At 34.6% G+C, this 20,072-nt stretch overlaps 1 protein-coding gene across 1 annotated transcript in view; it reads left to right on the top strand.

Annotated features, from left to right (window-relative positions):
- LOC129241937 (acid sphingomyelinase-like phosphodiesterase 3b) overlaps window positions 1–20,072 on the top strand; it is a 196,944-nt gene that overhangs the window by 135,108 nt on the left and 41,764 nt on the right. The window contains exon 6 of the mRNA XM_054878487.1: window positions 19,369–19,564. Within this exon, the coding sequence (XP_054734462.1) occupies window positions 19,369–19,564 (196 nt within the window). The remainder of the gene's footprint in view (window positions 1–19,368; window positions 19,565–20,072) is intronic.

The raw sequence follows: 20,072 nt of genomic DNA on the forward strand, positions 1-20,072 counted from the left end.
TAATATTCACCAAAAGCAGCCAGGTTAGAAACTGTGAACAAGTTCCGCATAAGCTTATGAAGCACTTATGAAATTGGTTCAGACTTTTATTATAACTAAATCCTAGACAAATAAAACAAATTCTTTAAAAAATTAAAGTTATTTACTTTAAAAAGATAAATAAAATTCGGACTAGTTTAATTCCCATATTTTATATATCCGGTTGTTGTGAGACCTCTTTTGTGGAAAAAACGCTCCTAATTCAATTGAAAGTCTTTTTTTATTGCGTTTCTGGTTCATCGTCGCTGGCAAAGCTTGAAACTAAACGCTTTGACTAAAATAGGTATATTTATTTTTAAGTTGTGTAAAAGCTCATTATCCCCCAAAAAGAGTATTGCATGTTATACATATATAATTGGTGTTTGCACCCTTTTTGGGTGTTTTGGCCAAGCTCCTTTTCCTATTTGTGGTGTGATGCTATTCCACACATGGAGGCGCCTGCGGTTTTAAGCCAACTCCGACAGCAAATATTTTTTATCAGGAGCCTTTTCGTGGCAGAAATAAACTGGGATGTTTGTCATTGCCTGCCGAGGGCGACCGCTATTATAAAAAACCTGTTTCTTCATTTTGATAGAATATAGAAACAGAATCCGTGTAGCAGAAATCTGTCTCAGATAAACTTAAAGCTTTATACCCTTTACTCTGGGTATTTTTTATCGAAAATGATACACACTAGTATTGTAGCGTTTGTCATCTTAATTAAACCATCGCGATGCAATGGTGCGTCGAAAGAGGAGTTTTAAACTTTATTATTTAAAAAGAGGAGTTTTAAACTTTCTTTTAAAACAAAATCAACTAATTTGCAGACAAATTGATCATTTTATTCTACTGGCACATATTATGCGAGTCGATGGTGAGCTAGTAAGATTTATGCTATTTAATACCACTATCTGAACTGTGACGTTTGCAAGTTAGTTTGGATTTTCCTGCAGGGGTGTAAGTGTAAGTATGTACATACATACATGTAAGTGAAGTAGAAGGCGAACGGTGCACACAGGGCAAGGTTTGGAGTCAGTGAAACAAGTTGTAAAGTGGTTGTTTATAAACTAGCTAATGATAAGCTCGCAGAGAAAAAAAAATTAGGTTAAACATATGTACAGATGTATATGTATATATGAGTATATGTATGTATTTAAATACACTCATATACTGTTTATTATTTGTACTTATTATTAGTCAAAAATATTTATTGCAATATTTCGTGGTTCAACGGTTGATAGCAGAGTTGAAATAAAATAACAAATAGCACAAATAAGCTGATAACCAAAAATTATTAGCTTGCATTGAAATATGTTTTTTTTGTTATTTATTACATACGATTAATGCATTAGATTTGCTGTTTAAGTATCCAAAATATTTAGTTCTTTTATTAGCATAATTTTATATGGTGTATTGCTAAAGTATCATGGCTAATCGCTATTGATTCATTAAACCAATTCGACTTGATTTTCCAATGTTTGAAGATTGATAAACTGCGCGGAGATTTTTGTTTAGTAAAGTAAGGCAAGTGATTATGAATCGTTTAACGGGAGAACAATGCTTTGAAATTGTGGAAATTTACCTTGGAAAAATTAAAAATCTGTTCGCGTGGTACATAGGGCATTGGCGGCATAATCGCTTCTTATTTCGGAATGAGGAAAGAGCAGCCGTTGCGGCGAATGGCAAGCGCTATCGAGCCAAGCTTACTGAGTTTTTGTTTCCAAAAATTAATCACCTAAACATTGACAATATTTGGTTCCAACAAGACGGCGGAACGATTTATTGCTATATTCAAGCGACAATTGATGCAATACGGCCAGATATATTGGAAAAATTAGTTAAAAATTTGATAAATCGAATGGACCTGTAACTTGTCGACGCAGCGGTTCGATTATGTTAGCATAAATGGTTACCATGACTCAACAAAGAATCATTGTGATGCCGAACAGCGGAAAGAAGGAAGATGTGGCTTCGGATTAGGGGATTATGACCAAATCGTCAACCGCTTCAAGTTGCTGAGGAAATTCACCAGGTGTGTAATGGTAAAGCTTACCATATACGCAGGTGTGGCAAAAAATTGAGAGCTCCGATATCTGAATCTTAGCTCGGCGAGAACAAGGCAGCTGAGGAGAAGGTGCTGAGATGATTCCACCTCATCCTCCAGCCAGCTTCTACTGAAAGTACTTTGGGCAATCTCAAATATCACTGCATGGAGACCTAACGGACAATGGCCGGTAAGAACACCCACCGAATTTGAAAGCTGGGTCTTTGCTTGACTCAGAACTTCCTTCGAATACCAATGATCTACCCGTGGCCAGAAGGATTTCGCGACTTTGCGTGTCTGCGCACTAAGCCAGAGTTCACTGAGTTGACACGAAGCGCATCTTTCCAAGAGCAGACCAACCACAGGTTCTCAAGGAAACCCCAATCCTCTCATTTTGTGTTGAAATCATCTCGAAGGTTCCCTGTCCAGCCAGATCATCAGCCAACCAACCCTTCTGCCCTACTTTAAGCCATCCGTAAACATGTTTGCTATGTCCTGTTGCAAAACGTTGTACGCCGCCCACTCGGACCCTGCGAGAGTGTACAGTGATCAAGTACCATGAGGATGAGCTCGAAGTCGCTAAGAATACTTTAGTGTCCGTAGCTTAAATCTAGCATATGGCCCAAACACGTTAATCTAATTGCAGCGAGTGCAGCGGTAGTTTGTAAACGATGTTCGCAGAAACGACAACCCCTGCGAGTTCCAGTAGGCAAGAGCAACATACAGAAAAATTTGCTTTATAATTAGCTTTATAATTCTGCTATACAGCCACATCGCAACTTTAGGAGAGAAGCTCCATCTTTTGCCGATAGCGCAACTGCATCCATACATGGCGAATATTGCCTTGGCGAATATTGCCTTCAATTTTTAGCTTCTACCTTAGCCCCGTATCAAGGATGAGTCCTAGATATTTCCCGCTGTCAGAGAGCACCCTGTCTGCTATTGAGGGGAGCTAAGTTATAGGTATTTTATATTTCTGCATAAATAAGATGAACTCTATCTTCAGAGGTTTTACTAAAAGACTGTGATCTCACCATCTAAAAACTTCCTCCCCAATTGCGTAGACAACCACCATCCTCTTCAGCTCCTCTAGCAAGTCATTAAGAACAACAACCCAGAGTAGTGTAGAGAGAATACCGCCCGCTCTTCCCCTGCCGATGAAAAGAGGCGCCGCTCCAGTCTGCCACAACCGTTCTATTGCTAAGCATTATGTAGATAAATCTGATAAGATCGATTTTGCCCCCAGTTTATCAAGATACCTCCGTCAGTACATTGTTAAAGACCGCCTAAATATCGCGAGAGACGCCTACAATAAAGGGACACCTCGACATCTATGCAACAGTAAGCAAAATAGATTCCTTCGATTTGTTTTTACAATAACCATGTTGGGCAAACAATAAACGCTTTCGATGAATTTCATTCCTTCCGGACAGATCAATTAGCCTCTCAAAGGCCTTCAGCAAGATCCTGTGAGATTTTATATGAGATTATATTATTATATGAAATTATCTACCAAATTATATATATATATATGTATGTACATATATGTATATATAATATATAGTTGACGCGTACACCCTTTTTGGGTGTTCGGCCTAGCTCCTCCTGCTGTTTGTAGCGTGCGCCCTGATGATGCTCCACAAATGGAAGGATCTACAGTTTTAAGCCGACTCCGAACGGCAGATATTTTTTATGAGGAGCTCTTTCATGGCAGAAATACAGTCGGAGGTTTGCCATTGCCTGTCGAGGGGCAACCGCTATTAGAATTTTTTTTTTTTTTAATTTGGTGTTTCGCCGAGACTCGAATTTACGTTCTCTCTGTGAATTCCGAATGGTAGCCACGCACCAACCCATTCGGCTACGGCGGCCGCATTATGCATTAGTATGTATTGTATGTATATAATTAAAATATAACTTCTTAAATTAGTACAGGAATGGCCCAACGCAATTCTTATTTCATTTTATCTTTTGCTTTCCCTTCAACACGCCTCTTTATGCAATGCATCAATGCTTTTTTTTTGTACATTATGGGCTCTACTATCCCACATCTCCATGAGGTATCGCATGCGTTGCGCTATCGCATGCGAACTGCCAATTTCTTGGCATGCGAACCAATTATCACAGATGAGTTTTTTACGTGGGCATTCGCATAACTTTTCATTCTAAACAAAATTCCGAACGAAGCACTTTTGTATTTTGGAGCAAAAGGAAAAGTTTATTAAACGAAAAATTAAAATGGCAAATCGGTAGATCAATCTATTCCCCACCTTTGTGCCCGAAAAGTGTTAAATAGACTAATGAGATTAGTAGCAACATTTCGTTTTTAAATTTCACGTTTGGTTCGTATAAATAAAAATAAAATTGCATGCAATAATTCTCTGACCAAAAGATGTGCGATTTATTGCAAGATATCTGTGATGAGAGTTTTCCATTTGCATGTAATCGTATGAGATAATGTTCATGTGATCTGTAAAAAAAAAAAATACATTATAAAATATATCACGATTTTTGAAACAGTTTATATATGTCTTTTATTATACCAAAATTTAATGGCCTATAAAACTGCAAGTAGATTTCTTTTAAATTCTGATTAAAAAAAATTGAAATTTGTAAATCTAGAGAGTTTGAAACTTTAAATTATATATATAATATTTGTTGTAGAATGAAGTACGTTTTTATTAAAGAATTTAGAAATTAAATCAAAACAAGAAAGCAAACGGAAAGTGGTCAAAAATAGATATACGACAATGTTGAAATAATCGAAATATTGTTTGCCTCCCTAGAAGCTACTGACAAACTCAGAAATTTTTACTTTCCTACACTTCGAATACTTTTCAGTAGCATTAAATAAACTCTTCTTCAAGCTTTCAAAGCAGTAGTATGAAAATATTCCTCCCCTTGCTCTTATTTAAATAAATTTTAAATACTAAATGCCGCCCAATATTCGCACTTGTGGCCATTACATTGCTTTCCAGCTCACTTAGGCACTCAAATACAAGCATTCTCAGTTCGTTATGCTCAGATGACGCTGTAAATGTTGACGTAGTAAATTATTCCTACAAGGATAAGCGCCAATTGCTTTGCATCCTACTTCTACTTGATGTTACACTCGGTTAGTTTTATATGTTTTTGCTTCGTTTTTGTATTTGTATAAAAGAGAAAAAGCTTAAAAACAAAGCATTGAGTACTTGTATTTTGCTTAATTTGACTACAATCTTACAGTCGTTTGTGTGCAAATTATTTGTTTAACTTCTAATCCGGCCTCAACCGCAAAAGGCCAACAAGTCAGAGGTATAGTATTATAATAAGGGCTTTCAAAAGGCAAGACCATGTGAGTGAGTGTAACTTTCTCGTTATTCTTCCACTGAGTATTTTATACACTATTTAAATATAATACTTTCGGGAGTACTTATATACATGCATATACATTATATACAGACATATATATTATATACATACATATATGTATATATAACTGGTGCTAATAACTTTTGTTGGTTGAACTCTGCATCCCATTTGTGGTGTGCGAACTGGTGCTGGCCCCACAACGGCAGATGGTTCTTTATTAGGAGCTTTTTGCTTGGCAGAAATATACTGGGAGGTTGGCTATTATAGGGATATAGGGGCGACCGCTATTAGAAAAAACATTTTCTATCATTTTGCTTTTTCGTGCCCGGACACTACCGTTAAAATGGCTCAAAACAATTTTTTTATGCCATCTCATTTTAGATGTTTGTTAGGAAAAATTAAGGGAAAATATTTTCGGAAACGGCCATTTTTCTCTATGTAAATCCAATGATAACTTTTAAAGTATGCGCCGCGAGCGTAGATTCAAAAAATATACATATGTACAAATATAGGAGACTAGTTTTTCCCATAGAACAAATTTATTTGGTAGCATCCATCCTATGTATGTACGTATGTACAAGGTAGCGCAAAATTAATCACCCTATCGGAAAATTTATAATTTAGTGGCGGTGTATGTTAATCATATTTGACACTTGTGAAGGACATACACAGCTACAGGTAAAAAAAAGATTTCCACAACTCAAAAAAATATTTTTATATTTAGTTAAACAGTTATTTAAAAATAAAATTCCATGCACATGTGACTTCATAGTTTCTCTGCATAAAAAATTACTCCCCCGTATGTGTCCGGGATCAGTCGCAAAGGAGCATGCGACTACTGCTACTTTTTATTTCTTCATATAAAAAAAAAAAATTAAAAATTCAAATTAACGCTTTTATTTGAGCATGTCCTATGAGGAGACTGATTGTACCTTTTTATACCCGGAAGCGTACGAAATGAGACTAGTCGGCCTGGAAATTCAAAAGTTATATCTATGGCTCACTCATCTATTGGTAACTCAATAACCGGTACAACAACTGAGGTCTGCAGTTTAAATACTCGCGCTGCAAAAAAATATTTTTGTTTGTATTTATTTGTTTAATTAATAATCTAAAAATGCAGTATTTCTTACAGACTATGGAAAACAAATGTATGCTAAGCAATTTAATCGGAAATAAATTAAACATCACATTTACTTATTTCATTTTAATGAAGAAAATGTAATATTTTTTACAGTTTACAGAGAATGAATATTACATAGGAATAAACATTTAACATTTTTGAAGCAGTTCTTTGTGGAATAAATATTTGAATCAATATGATTTGAATGCATATTAAATTCTCCCAAAGTTTTAGAATTCGGAGCATTGAAAGCATAATTAGTTCTAACCATCCCCAACCCTAAAATATCATGATTTCGGAGGCTTCGCTTAGGAATATTGCATGTATTGTATTATTTTGTCCGTTCTAAGCGCTTCGCAAATTTTAATATTTAAGTTTTTTTAATGCTAATATTACAAGAAAACTTAAATTTTAGTCGACAAATTCATAATCTCAATTTGTTATCTTCATATTGTGCCATCGCCCTACGTGCGAATGCACAGCCCTGTTGATTTTTAATCGCGAAGAAGTAACTCGAAATTATCGAATTAATACCCAATTGTAACCTATGACGACTAGTCTCGTTATACTCCTTTTACAGATTAGTCCCACAATTATTTGCAGGGTTTCGTTGCCTTTTGTCTCTTCTTCAATGCCATTCCTGATTTAATCTGCAGGTATGTGCATGTACAAGAGGAGTTTGTAAGAATGAACCGTAAGTTAGCGTTAGGTAGTAGTCGACAGGCTGTATAGGAGTATACATACATATGTATGTGTGTTCTTTTAAACTGTTGATGTTTAACTTTGAAATTAAAATGTTTCATTGTGCGTCACAATGCTTCGCTCACTAATTAGTACTATTTAGGGTTTGTTGTACACGACTGGTAAAGTGCTCTAATTTAGTCTGCATTGCATGGAATATTTACTTGTAAATAAGTACTGGCTGTTATATCTGTAAATATAGTACATGTACAAGTTAATGCAAACACTTAAAAAACTGCTCAGACTTAGTGATGAAGGATATTAGGGTATTTGCACATAACGTATGTTTATAAAGCTTTCTTTACTGTACGGGGACAGATACCTGTAAAATTTCGAAAAAAAAAATTTTTGTTTCATAAAATGTTAATATAATTATTTAAGAATATGTCAAAAAAATTTTATGACGTACATTTTTTTTTCATAAAATGTTAATATAAAAAAAAAATATTGTTTCATAAAATGTTAACATAATTCTCTATATGCAAACAAATTTTTAGAACGCAAACTTAAGAATTAAGTGACGGCTCTATTCTTTGCGCTCGAGCACTGGGAGAGGAATTTTCATGTACGCAAATTTTAGACGCGTTTTCCTCAAAACTATATTTTTCGAATTGGCCTACACGATAACTCGAAAAGTTATTGACCACATCTTTTTTATGATATTACTTTCTATGTGAATTTACTATTCGAAAAAATAATTTTTTCAAAGCAAAAATAGTAGAAAAATTCGCCCCAAAAGTCATTCTTTTAAAACAATTTATTCCGCGATTTTTTCCCCCCATTTTTTTAATTCATATAGAAATTATGACATTAACCCATCTTCGATCGCTACAAGAATTCGACATAATTTTTCCATTTCCTTTTTAGTCAGTGCTTATAGGACCATAATCAAGAAAAATTAAAAAAAAATAAAAAATTCTGATCATCGGTGTTTTAGATATGGACTGGTCGAAAAATCGAAAAATCGACCGCTGGCCAAAAACCGCCAAATATATTATATTAAAAAAAAATACTGCATTTATGAAAAAATTTAGCACACGAAGTCAATTTATTTCATTTTATTTCAAATACAAATATTTTTTTGTTGTTTTATTGATAGAAAAGTCAGCTTACAAATTTTTATGATAATCATCAAAACATTTAGTATGTAAATGAATATTGCATTTTTTGCAAGTAAAAATAGTATGTGTCTTGCAAAATTTACACCGCCGAAATTTGTTTTCAATGCTTCTCATGACGGCGTGTACCTTTTCACTGATCCGAGGAAGGTTCGATGGACCTTCATCTCCATGTTCGTTTTCATACTCGTCCTCGTCCTTGTCGTAATTCAATAATTCTGTTGTAACTTTGGAACGAAAATCAATTTGTGACAGTGGTTTTATCTTTTCAATTTTTGCCATCATACAATGAAGTTTCCATGCATTGACCATTGCGTTACCAAGAGCATTTGTCCATATTGGCCACCACCATTTTTTTCCTCTCATACATATTCTATAATTTGCCACCGCATTATCATGGAGATCCACACCACCCATGCCATGATTATACTCTTGAATAACTTTTGGCTGCGGGATAGTGATAGTTTGTTTTTTCTTCTGACAATATCTTTTAGTGCTACTAATTGGATTGACTGTGGAGTTATTAGTTATAACATTGACTACAGCATTATCATTCCACCGAACAGTCAATATTTATTGCTGATGATCAAGCAGTTGGTCAAATGTCCCTCGTATTTCTTTTTTTAAATTTCTCAAAGGAGAATCGCCCATTCTATTTTCGCGTGTAGTACCAGTTGCAAAAAATCGACGTTCGTTCAGAAGGCACATTAGATGGTACGAAGAGAAAAAAATTATCAAAGAAAATGATGTCGCACTCAGGGTCAGATACGTTGGCAAGCAAGTCTAAGACTGTTTGTGCGCCTAGAACAATAGTTTTATCGTGAGGGGTTGCTGCTCCCCCGTACAAGGAACTAGAAAATAAGTACCCACTTTCAGAGCATAAGACTATGTTTTAAACCCAAACCGGATTGGCTTTCCCTTGATAAACATTTTGCAGGAGTGGCGTCCAAAGAATGGAATCATCTGTTCGTCTATAGAGATTATGGCTAAAGACTCCAAACTGCAAAAACTTTTTGTTGAGAGTGTCAGTAATAGGACAAACCTTCGCAAAAGGGTCTCTTGGCCGATGCTACGGCTGCTACTATGCCGGTCTCTTTCGATCAATTCAGCGATTTTATCGCAATTTTCGACGACAGGCCTTCCGGACCGTGGCGCATCTTCGATCACCTCTGCACCAGAACGAAAACGTTGAAACCATCGTTGTGCGGTGGAAATGGAAACTGTATCGGGTCCATAAACTGCACAAATTTTATTGGCAGCATGAGATGCATTTTTGCCTTTATCGTAGTAGTACTGTAAAATATGCCGCATTTTCTCTTTATTTTGCTCCATGTTTGCGACGCTATAACTCACGAACGACTAAAAGCAAACAACAATTAATCAAACACGTGTTAGCACGTGAAAAGAGCTTTCCAAAAAGCTCTAGCGTGAACCGATGCGACGAATACAACTAGAACTACTCGCTTGCAAAGACAAGCTTGCGGAAATACCGCAAGACTTTTCTGACAACCTTATATTATTATCAAAAAACAATGTAAAGAGATCATAGGGGGATTTTGAGCCTACAAAATGGTGCAATTATACTATATACGTTTACAAAAAGAATTTATTGCTTACCAATTTCAGAAAACATTTCTTTCAATTTCAGAAAACATTTCTCCCACAAAGATACTCACTTCCATCTCTTTCAATAAGAAACAAATATTGCTAGATTTTGTTCTATCCTACATGACAGTTCCTGGCCAGCGGTCGATTTCTCGTCCACTAAAGTTTACGTCCATGAAACAGTAAAAATTATTGCAATATCGATATGTTACTTTTTTGATTCTCTTAATTTCATCTTTTCTCTTCACAATAAATTAGTAACAATTATTTGTTTTTTTGTTTTTCATTATTTTTTCATCTGCAACACGTAAAAATAGTGATAATTTCATTCTTTTACAAAAATCTGCCCTGAACCTTTTTTTCTTAAAAAAATTATGCTCTAGAAATTAATTAAATTCCAAATTTAAAACTTCTGAAAACTGATCAATAAATTTACATTTAGTTTCTGAGATATTGAAGTCCCAAAAAAATGTTTGGGTTTTTGTATTCAGGTCACTGAGGCCGATGCTACAATGCCCGTCGATTGAGAAGCCCCGCGACCTTCCTCGAAGGCATTTTAAGTGATTAAAATAAAAAAAAAATGTATATTATTTTAATGTAGAAATAAACTGTATGCCAATTTTGAAAAAAAAATATATGGACTTCTTCATTTAAATAATTTTAATGTAAATCAGGGAAAATATGGTAGGTTACAGGTATCTGTCTCCTTAATATAATCTTTTTACCATAATATAGAATATTCATATCAATATAGAATAAAAAAGTACCCCACACAAAAATTGTTTTATTTTGTTTATAAGTTGGCATATAAATATTACAAAGACTGCGAGTAAATTAAAAAAACGATTACGTATAATAATTAAATTTACAGCAATTATTTTTAATAAATAAATAAAACTCTATGCACTTTCAAACATTTCATATTTTGTCATAAAATAAAATTTTTATTATAATTAATAATTAAAATTAAAAAACATAAGCTAAGGAACTCAATTTTACATATTTCAACAACAAAAATAAATAAAAAAAAAGACCAGTCTAACGGTTAGACGCGATAGAAGTGAAACCTTCCGTAAAATAAACTGAGAGAGAATGAGACGAAAGCAGCATTAGGGGCGGGATAATTATAGGTTCATTATAATATTGCTATAAAGTTCATATTTTATTTTCTTCATTTTATTATTATTCATCCTCAATGTTTTCAATTTCAACAAATGATACGAGTGGCTTATGATAGCTAAAATATGATACAAATGCTTTGGTTTCGATGTTGTCAACATATCTTTGAAATACCGCGTCAATTGTTGTTTTTGATCGTGTTGTCGATTCAGTGCGATTGTTACACAATTTTAAATTGTATAATATGTTGTATTGAGAAGGTCAATTAAAGGAACCGCCATGTCTAATGCAAAATTTACGTTAAAATCGCCACTTAAAATCATTGGAACTTTATCGTAATCTTTTCTAAGTATCCGCGATACTTCTGGTGTATACTTTATTAAATTTTCGTGAATGAACTCCGTGATGCTATTTATTGATTGATTCGGTGAAATATAAATTGCCACAATTAAAACTGGTTTTCCATTGCTCAATCTGGTTTCGCATGCACATATTTCTCCCACTTCAGAGAGCTGAACAGACAGTGATTCTACTTGCTGTGCATTCAGATCTATCTGTGGAGTTACAATACGAGCACCGTCATTTTGATTGTGGTATATTGCAACACCGCCTGCTCTCGTTTGTGATCTTCTAAATTGAACTACAATATCAAAATTGGGAATGTCGAAAATGCTTTCATTATCCAACCAAGTCTCGGAAAGAATTAGAAAATTTTTTTTTTCTGTCGATATTTACGAAACTTTTCTGCATTATTTTTCGGCATAATTGCGGTAAATATTTAAAAATACGTACTAACATACACACAAAAATTCGTAGGACGCTTGGTCTAAGCAAGTATTAGGTAGTGTAGTATAGGTATACATAATGCCTTCTCGCTCACCGTGGCTCCGTAATACGCAGGCACGCACATATACCTACGTATATCAGCATATAACGCTTCGTAGCCAAGAGTGTCGCTTTTTCGTTTCATCGAGTCTCAAATCACTCCCAACGATTCTAAAGAATCTAATACAATAATTCATTGCCTCAGCTCCATCTCCATCCTTATCGCTAAATTCTTTTTTCAGTGTCACTGCAACCCATAATACTATGTTGTAAACAAATAATTTTATTTTCTTCAGTTCTATGTTCATTACAAACAAAGTTAGACTATGAGGCACATTTCAATTTAGACTGTTTATCTTTATGTCTAGGATATAGAAAGCAACAACCACGTTTTATTCCATCCTTTGTTATGAACTTTTCACTTTTTTTTTCAATTTCAGCTCCAACACCACAAGCCGACAAAGCGCGTCGTAAGGTTGGAACGGTTTTAGCTTCTTTAAGCAAGCGTTATCTTATGTTTGGTTCAGCTAATTTTTTGTCCCAGACTTAATAGAAAGACTTTTCTTCGTGATGAGTTTGAAAGTTTCCATTCAGAGTTCTTCTGCGTAAAAATTAAAAAATCATTTGGTGCATCTACATTCATATGTCTACCATATTCATAAATATTCTAAATGGCCAACGTGATGTTCGTCTGCCACATGAGTACTCTCTTATAAGTTTGTCACTATTCTCTACTGTTCCTTTAGTTCGATTAAAGTCTATAATTATAATTGGCTGGAAATGAACTTCATTAGAACCAGAATTGTCTGCATGTTGAGAAGACAGGAGATGTACCATCCGGTTCTTCTTAGGAACATATGATACTACAGATATGGTCTTTGTGAAACAAGATACGGAAGAATACTCCTTCCGATTTTTTGAGAATTTCAATTCGTTGAGTATGCCCGTTTGGTTTTTTCTGACAGCATCCAAGAGCGTCATATTTTTTGTAAGAATGAACTCTGCTAAATCATAACTTGTGAAGAAATCATCAGTAGTTATGCCCATGCCAGATCCAAACAAAGGCTCAGCGAGTTCTTTAACAACCCATGTATCTTGAGTTTTTTCTACATTTCTACCAGGAAACTTTCCTATATAACCTGCAAATTGTACAAATATGACGTTTTCACTTCAGCGGTAGCTAAAATTGTATACCATATCCTCCAGGTTTTGATTTTAAGTATTGTCGAATTGGACATTTTCCACGAAATACTCGTAGTACCAGTTGTTCATCAATAGTTATTGCGCCAAAAGGATTGAATGACTTTCGCCGATTTTCTACAAAAGAATCCCAGATTTCCCTTATGGCAGTTAACTTGTCAGTATTTTTTCGAGTTTCTCCGGTAGTTTTATCATCAAATCTTATAAACTTAGACAATGTAATAAATCTGCCACAAGGCAGGGATGTATTTAGTAAATATATTTATCCGAATGGATTCGTCAGTACTCCACATTTCTTTTACATTTTCTCTTCTACAATGTAGCGCTCCAGCTATTATAAGTACACCTTCAGTTAGTACTTTCCAGATTTTTGTGTTGCCTCTGGGGATATTTTTCATTGTACTTATCAAATACTCTTTCGGTTTCTTCGTTAGTATGAAGACAGGTTATCTCTTTCATCATTGGTGTTATAAGATGATTGAATATATCATCAATTTCGATTGTAGTACTCATGTAATTAGTTACTTCTGGAGTTACTTTCACAATATTCCGTGCTAACCTACGTGTTTGCGGAAATGGCTTCGAAGACCAAACTCGACCAGACTTAGCAGTGTAATATTCAGTATCCAAAGGAAAGGCAACATCATCTTCGCTAATACCAATATCCCTCAATCTCGTCTTCCGTTTCCCTGGTTTCACACGCATAAATATCAGGTATAAAATTACAGATGTCACTGTTACAATATGCTTCTGCATCACTTCTGTCATCCATCTGTTACTGGAATAAACTTTTTGTCCGATTTTCCATTTTTGGCCCTAAAAAAAAAGAAATCTGTAACTTACAGTACGAAATGGGTTAACTTGGGTCCCCCAAACGAAAAACTTACCTTATAATTATAAATATATTAATAATATAATGCCACTAATAAGTTTTTATACTATCTAAGAGGAAAAAGCGAGAAAGAAATTATTTACGAAGCTATTAACCCATTTTCGGCAGCTGGTCGATTTTTCGACCACCAACTTCGGACTCCAATATCTCAGAAACTAAATATAAATTTATTGATCAGTTTTCACAAGTTTTAAATTTGGAATTTAGTTAATTTCCAGAGCATAATTTTTTAAGACAAAAAGGTTCAGGGCAGATTTTTGTAAAAGAATGAAATTATCACTATTTTTACGTGTTTTTGTGCAGATGAAAAAATAATGAAAAACAAAAAAAAACAAATAATTGTTACTAATTTATTGTGAAGAGAAAAGATGAAATTAAGAGAATCAAAAACGTAACATATCGATATTGAAATAATTTCTACTGTTTCATGGACGTAAACTTTAGTAGTCGAGAAATCGACCGCTGGCCAGGAACTGTCATGTAGGAAAGAACAAAATCTAGCAATATTTTTTTCTTATTGAAAGAGATGGAAGTGAGTATTTTGGGGAAGAAATGTTTTCTGAAATTGAAAGAAATGTTTTCTGAAATTGGTAAGCAATCAATTCTTTTTGTATACGTATATAGTATAATTGCACCATTTTGTAGGCTCAAAATCCCCCTATGATCTCTTTACATTGTCTTTTGATAATAATATTATCACAAATATTACCACTTTCACAAATGAGTATGCAAACCAACACAATGCTCCAATTAACATCACGCCAATCGAAATACGTAGGTTTATTGGAATATTGTACCTATCGGGGTACCATACTTTGCCACACATTGACCACTACTGGTCTGTTCGACCGGACATGGGGGTTCCAATTGTGAAGCAGACTATGAGTCGTAATCGCTTTAAAAAAATTAAGCAGTTTTTCCATCTCGCTGACAACACGAATTTAAACGCAGCAGACCGTTTTGCGAAGGTTCGTCCTATTACTGACGCTCTCAACAAAAAGTTTATGCAGTTTGGAGTCTTTAGCCATAATCTCTATAGACGAACAGATGATTCCATTCTTTGGACGCCACTCCTGCAAAATGTTTATCAAGGGAAAGCCAATCCGGTTTGGGTTTAAAACATAGTGCTTATGCTCTGAAAGTGGGTACTTATTTTCTAGTTCCTTGTACGGGGGAGCAGCAACCCCTCACGATAAAACTATTGTTCTAGGCGCACAAACAGTCTTAGACTTGCTTGCCAACGTATCTGACTTTGAGTGCCACATGTTTTCTCTTCATATCATCTAATGTGCCTTCTGAACGAACGTCGATTTTTTGCAACTGGTACTACACGCGAAAATAGAATGGGCGATTCTCCTTTGAGAAACTTAAAAAAAGAAATACGAGGAACATTTGACCAACTACTTGATCATCAGCAAGAAATATTGACTGTTCGGTGGAATGATAATGCTGTAGTCAATGTTATAACTAATAACTCCACAGTCAATCCAATTATTAGCACTAAAAGATATTGTCGGAAGAAAAAACAAACTATCACTATCCCGCAGCCAAAAGTTATTCAAGAGTATAATCATGGCATGGGTGGTGTGGATCTCCATGATAATGCGATGGCAAATTATAGAATATCTATGAGAGGAAAAAAATGGTGGTGGCCAATATGGACAAACGAACATGGAGATGAAGGTCCATCGAACCTTCCTCGGAGCAATGAAAGGGTACACGCCGTCATGAGAAGCATTGAAAAGAAATTTCGGCGGTGTAAATTTTGCAAGACACATACTATTTTTACTTGCAAAAAATGCAACATTCATTTACATACTAAATGTTTTGATGATTATCATAAAAATTTGTAAGCTGACTTTTCTATCAATAAAACAACAAAAAAATATTTGTACATATTTGAAATAAAATGAAATAAATTGACTTCGTGTGCTAAATTTTTTGCAGAAATGTTGTATTTTTTTTTTAATATATTTGACGGTTTTTGGCCAGCGGTCGATTTTTCGATTTTTCGACCAGTCCATATCTAAAACACCGATGATCAGAATTTTTTTTTTTTTTTAATTTTTCTTGATTATGGTCCTATAAGCACTGACTAAAAAGGAAATGGAAAAATTATGTCGAATTCTTGTAGCGGCCGAAGATGGGTTAAAGAAAAACTAATCTTGCGGTACCTAAAGTCCCCCACTCCGTACTTTAAGGGTTAACGTAACTGGAGAAATCAAGAGACATGCACTTATTGTTACTATATGTGCAAATCGCACTGATATAGAAAACTCTAATTTTCTTAAGTGCGCTCGTCCATTCGTTCATAAGGTTCCCTGTGAATTGAAAGTATCAGGTCAGGTGGTGATGCAGATCCTACTACAAAACACAAAACACACGAGAAACGATCTGCCACTACCCCATCAGCAGAATTTACTCAACAAGTGCAAGCGATCATTGACGCGGACCCTTCGAAATCAATGAGGGCCCTTGGGATTGTGTTTAATGTTCCTGAGTATCTTATTCGTCGAGTCGTCCATGAAGATCTCCGGTATAAACTCTATAGTATGTTATGTGCAAAAATAGTTAATGATGGATCAAATTTGAGATTACCGAGTTATCTGATCAAAACGCCTCCTAAATGAAATTAAGGACCCTCCAGCGCACAAGATATTGGGGTTTTATTCTGACGAAAAATATTTTTGATCAAGGCCACAAGACCAACCGCAGAAATTACCAGACTCACAGTTGGCTATGTTCCATTCCTACAGAGGTCCGTGTCGCCATGCTCGCGCAGTTTTCGGTCATTGTTATGGTTTTAGGTGTTGTGAGCAACAAATTCATAGTTAAAGTTAAAGTTGTTATTTACTCCTTTTTTCGTACGTATTTAGATAAAATTAATTTAATATGGATTGTTCAATTTAAAGAACATCAAGAAAACTTTTTTTCAGAAATAGACTTTGCATTCTAAAGACAAAAATGTATCGGCAAACTATCTTGCACTCCAGAAAACTATATAAACTAAAAATAAAGTAGTAAAATACGAAAAATAGCAAATTTTTAAGAATTAGCTAATGAACTAGTAATTAGTTAGATAGTTGCATTATATGGTTCTTGTGGGAGTATGAACTATATTTTTGTATAAGATTAATTAAAGTTGAGAAAAAATAAATAAATAGTCGAAAAGTTGTGTACACTTTCCTATGACGCTGGCGTATATCTATACATACATATATTTAGCTTAGTTTTATCAAAGATGAAGCTTTATCCTTTTTAATACCATTTCTGTTAGGAGTTATTTTCTTTTAGAGCAATAATAACAATGTGGTATAGAAGCTGGCCTCTAAAAGATAGCGAGGTGGAAAATTTTTTGTCTGATTTTGGCAATGAAATAATTAATTTAACTGACGATGATATTTTCCTAGACTTGCCAATAGACTTATTTTTTTGACGCTGGCTGTATATGCAAAAACAAGTACTGAGGACTTACTGCATGAATTTGAAGAGTAAAATCGGCGTTGCAAAGATACAGCTAACGGCACATTTCTAGATGTTAGAAATAAACAAAATACAACCCATTAAACATTTAGTGGGGTAACTCATACCGCAGTGTGTCTACCAAAGGTTAAATAAACTCTCTGAAAAGAGATCCTAATCTTTTTTCTATACTCCAAATACTTACATGGTCAAGTTTCAGCCATTCGAGTGGAGTTATCCTTTCAAAGAAAGGCGTACAAAAAATCAGATGGTAACAGTTTAAAACAAACAAAAAAAGTATGGTTGTGTGAAAAATTAATCCAAAATGGTAGCGGTGGTATATCAGACAAGTATGCACTTAACAATTCTTAACAGTTTTTTAAAAGCGCCTAATACTTTCACTTTTTATTGCTATACGAAATTAGAGTTTTTCGTACTTTCTTATCATTCAAAATTCATTGAACAGAAACTCGATATGATATAAATTTACGCTTTCTCTCCTATCCTAAAGGACGTCCATATCAACTTAAAAATTTAACATCATACCAAGTGGCACTCAACTGTGGCACTTCTTCAAATTGAAATAATTTTTCGCGCGTTTACATACGAAACATCATCATCTGCCTCGATTTCTTCAGCTTATAATTTGTTATTGATTTTCAATTTGCTATAAGTATTTTCAACCTTTTGACATTTCTAGCCTCTTTTATTGTGCTCTTCCTGCTACTGCCACATTTTCTATTGCTAATATGATTTTAGGTAAATGTGTGTGATTACACCTATATTTTTCTATTATCGTATTTACTTTTACATACAAACTCTCATTCAAAAGTAAAATGTTGCTTATATTTGTGTTCGTGTCGATGTGAACTGACTTTCATGTCAATTTGCAAAAGTTACTTAAATGGGGAATTTGAGTCTATTCAAGTGGAAGATAAGTTTAACCTATAAAGTTTGTGATGATAAGCATCCTCGATCTATGTGTATAAGAACCGTGTATACACATGCATACATACATGTATGTATTTGCAAGAAGATGCTTATGAGTTTTTGGGAAAGCTTTGCGACCTTTTAAGAAGTAGGCATAAGTTCTATTTAAATTGATTCTAGTTCAGTTTATATAAGTACCAAGAAGGATGTTAATTACCGTTGTATTGAAGTTGGCATGACAATAAATTAGCTACAACATTCAATCCAATGAAACGTGAAACTTGTTTGTAATTGAAGCAAATTTATGCTCTTGCATATACGAATATGTATGGATGTTTGTTTGTTTACTTTAACAGTCTTTAAATGTATACATTCTTATAGGCCATATTAAGCTAATGTAGGGCAGGTTTATTAAGAAGGCATAAAAAAAATAAATAAATAATTGGCGCGTACACTTCTGTTAGGTGTTTGGCCGAGCTCCTCCTCCTATTTGTGGTGTGCGTCTTGATGTTGTTCCACGAATGGAGGGACCTACAGTTTCAAGCCGACTCCGAACGGCAGATATTTTTATGAGGAGCTTTTTCATGGCAGAAATACACTCGGAGGTTTGCCATTGCCTGCCGAGGGGCGACCGCTATTATAAAAATGTTTTTATTAATATTGCTTTCACCGAGATTCGAACCAACGACCTCTCTGTGAATTCCGAATGGTAATCACGCACCAACTCATTCGGCTACGGCGGCAGACAAGAAGGCATATGACTGCGAAATATCAGCACCTGGAAAATTGAAAAATAGGGGAATATTAGAGAGTTGGCTTACTGCAGTTGCCGAACTGAATTCCCCATCTCTCACCTCTTACTAGTAAAATTGTATTCAAAATACATATAAAAAAAAATATGAATTAAACCGAGATAATTTAAATTGTATCTTCTTTTTTACAGGTGTACATTGTGGGTCACATACCGCCCGGCTCGGATGAGCGCCACATCGGTCTGCAGCAGAATGGGCACACCACTTTCACCGAAACCAATAATAAACGTTATTTAGAGTTGGTGCGCAAGTACTCGTCGATAATACAGGGCCAGTTTTTTGGGCATTTACACTCGGACTCTTTCCGGATCATATACGATGACAATGGTAAGTGGTTGAGTAAATCCCAATAGGTTTGACATTAAATTATTGATTATGTTCACAGATTCCAATCCGGCTGTAAACTAAATTAGTAAATAATAATTAATCAAAATTCAATAAGTAAATAATAAAAGATCCAAGGATAGGCTTAATTCGGTCCTTATATATTTGCAAAGATTTTAGCACAATTTTATTTGGGCTAGCTATTAATTATTGGAATCAAGCAAAATAACATGAAATAGCATAAAATATAGCTTTTAATATTAGATGGAAGGCCCAAAATTTTGTCTTAGCTTATAGAAAGTGGGCGTAGTTTTTGTCTAATCTGATAATGTTTGTAGCATTTCTAAATGAGGTTGACAGCAATAGGTGACATTCTCAAGAAACATGCATTTATTGAAAAATGAATGTGGAATCGCCTGCTTTCAAACATTTTTCCTCGGTCGTATAGCATTTTTTGGGTTTATCACTTTTACCAAATTTGGGTAATTTTTCATTGCATTTAAAGGTGACA

This window comes from Anastrepha obliqua, chromosome 3 (assembly GCF_027943255.1).
Source record: "Anastrepha obliqua isolate idAnaObli1 chromosome 3, idAnaObli1_1.0, whole genome shotgun sequence".
NCBI lineage: Eukaryota > Metazoa > Arthropoda > Insecta > Diptera > Tephritidae > Anastrepha > Anastrepha obliqua.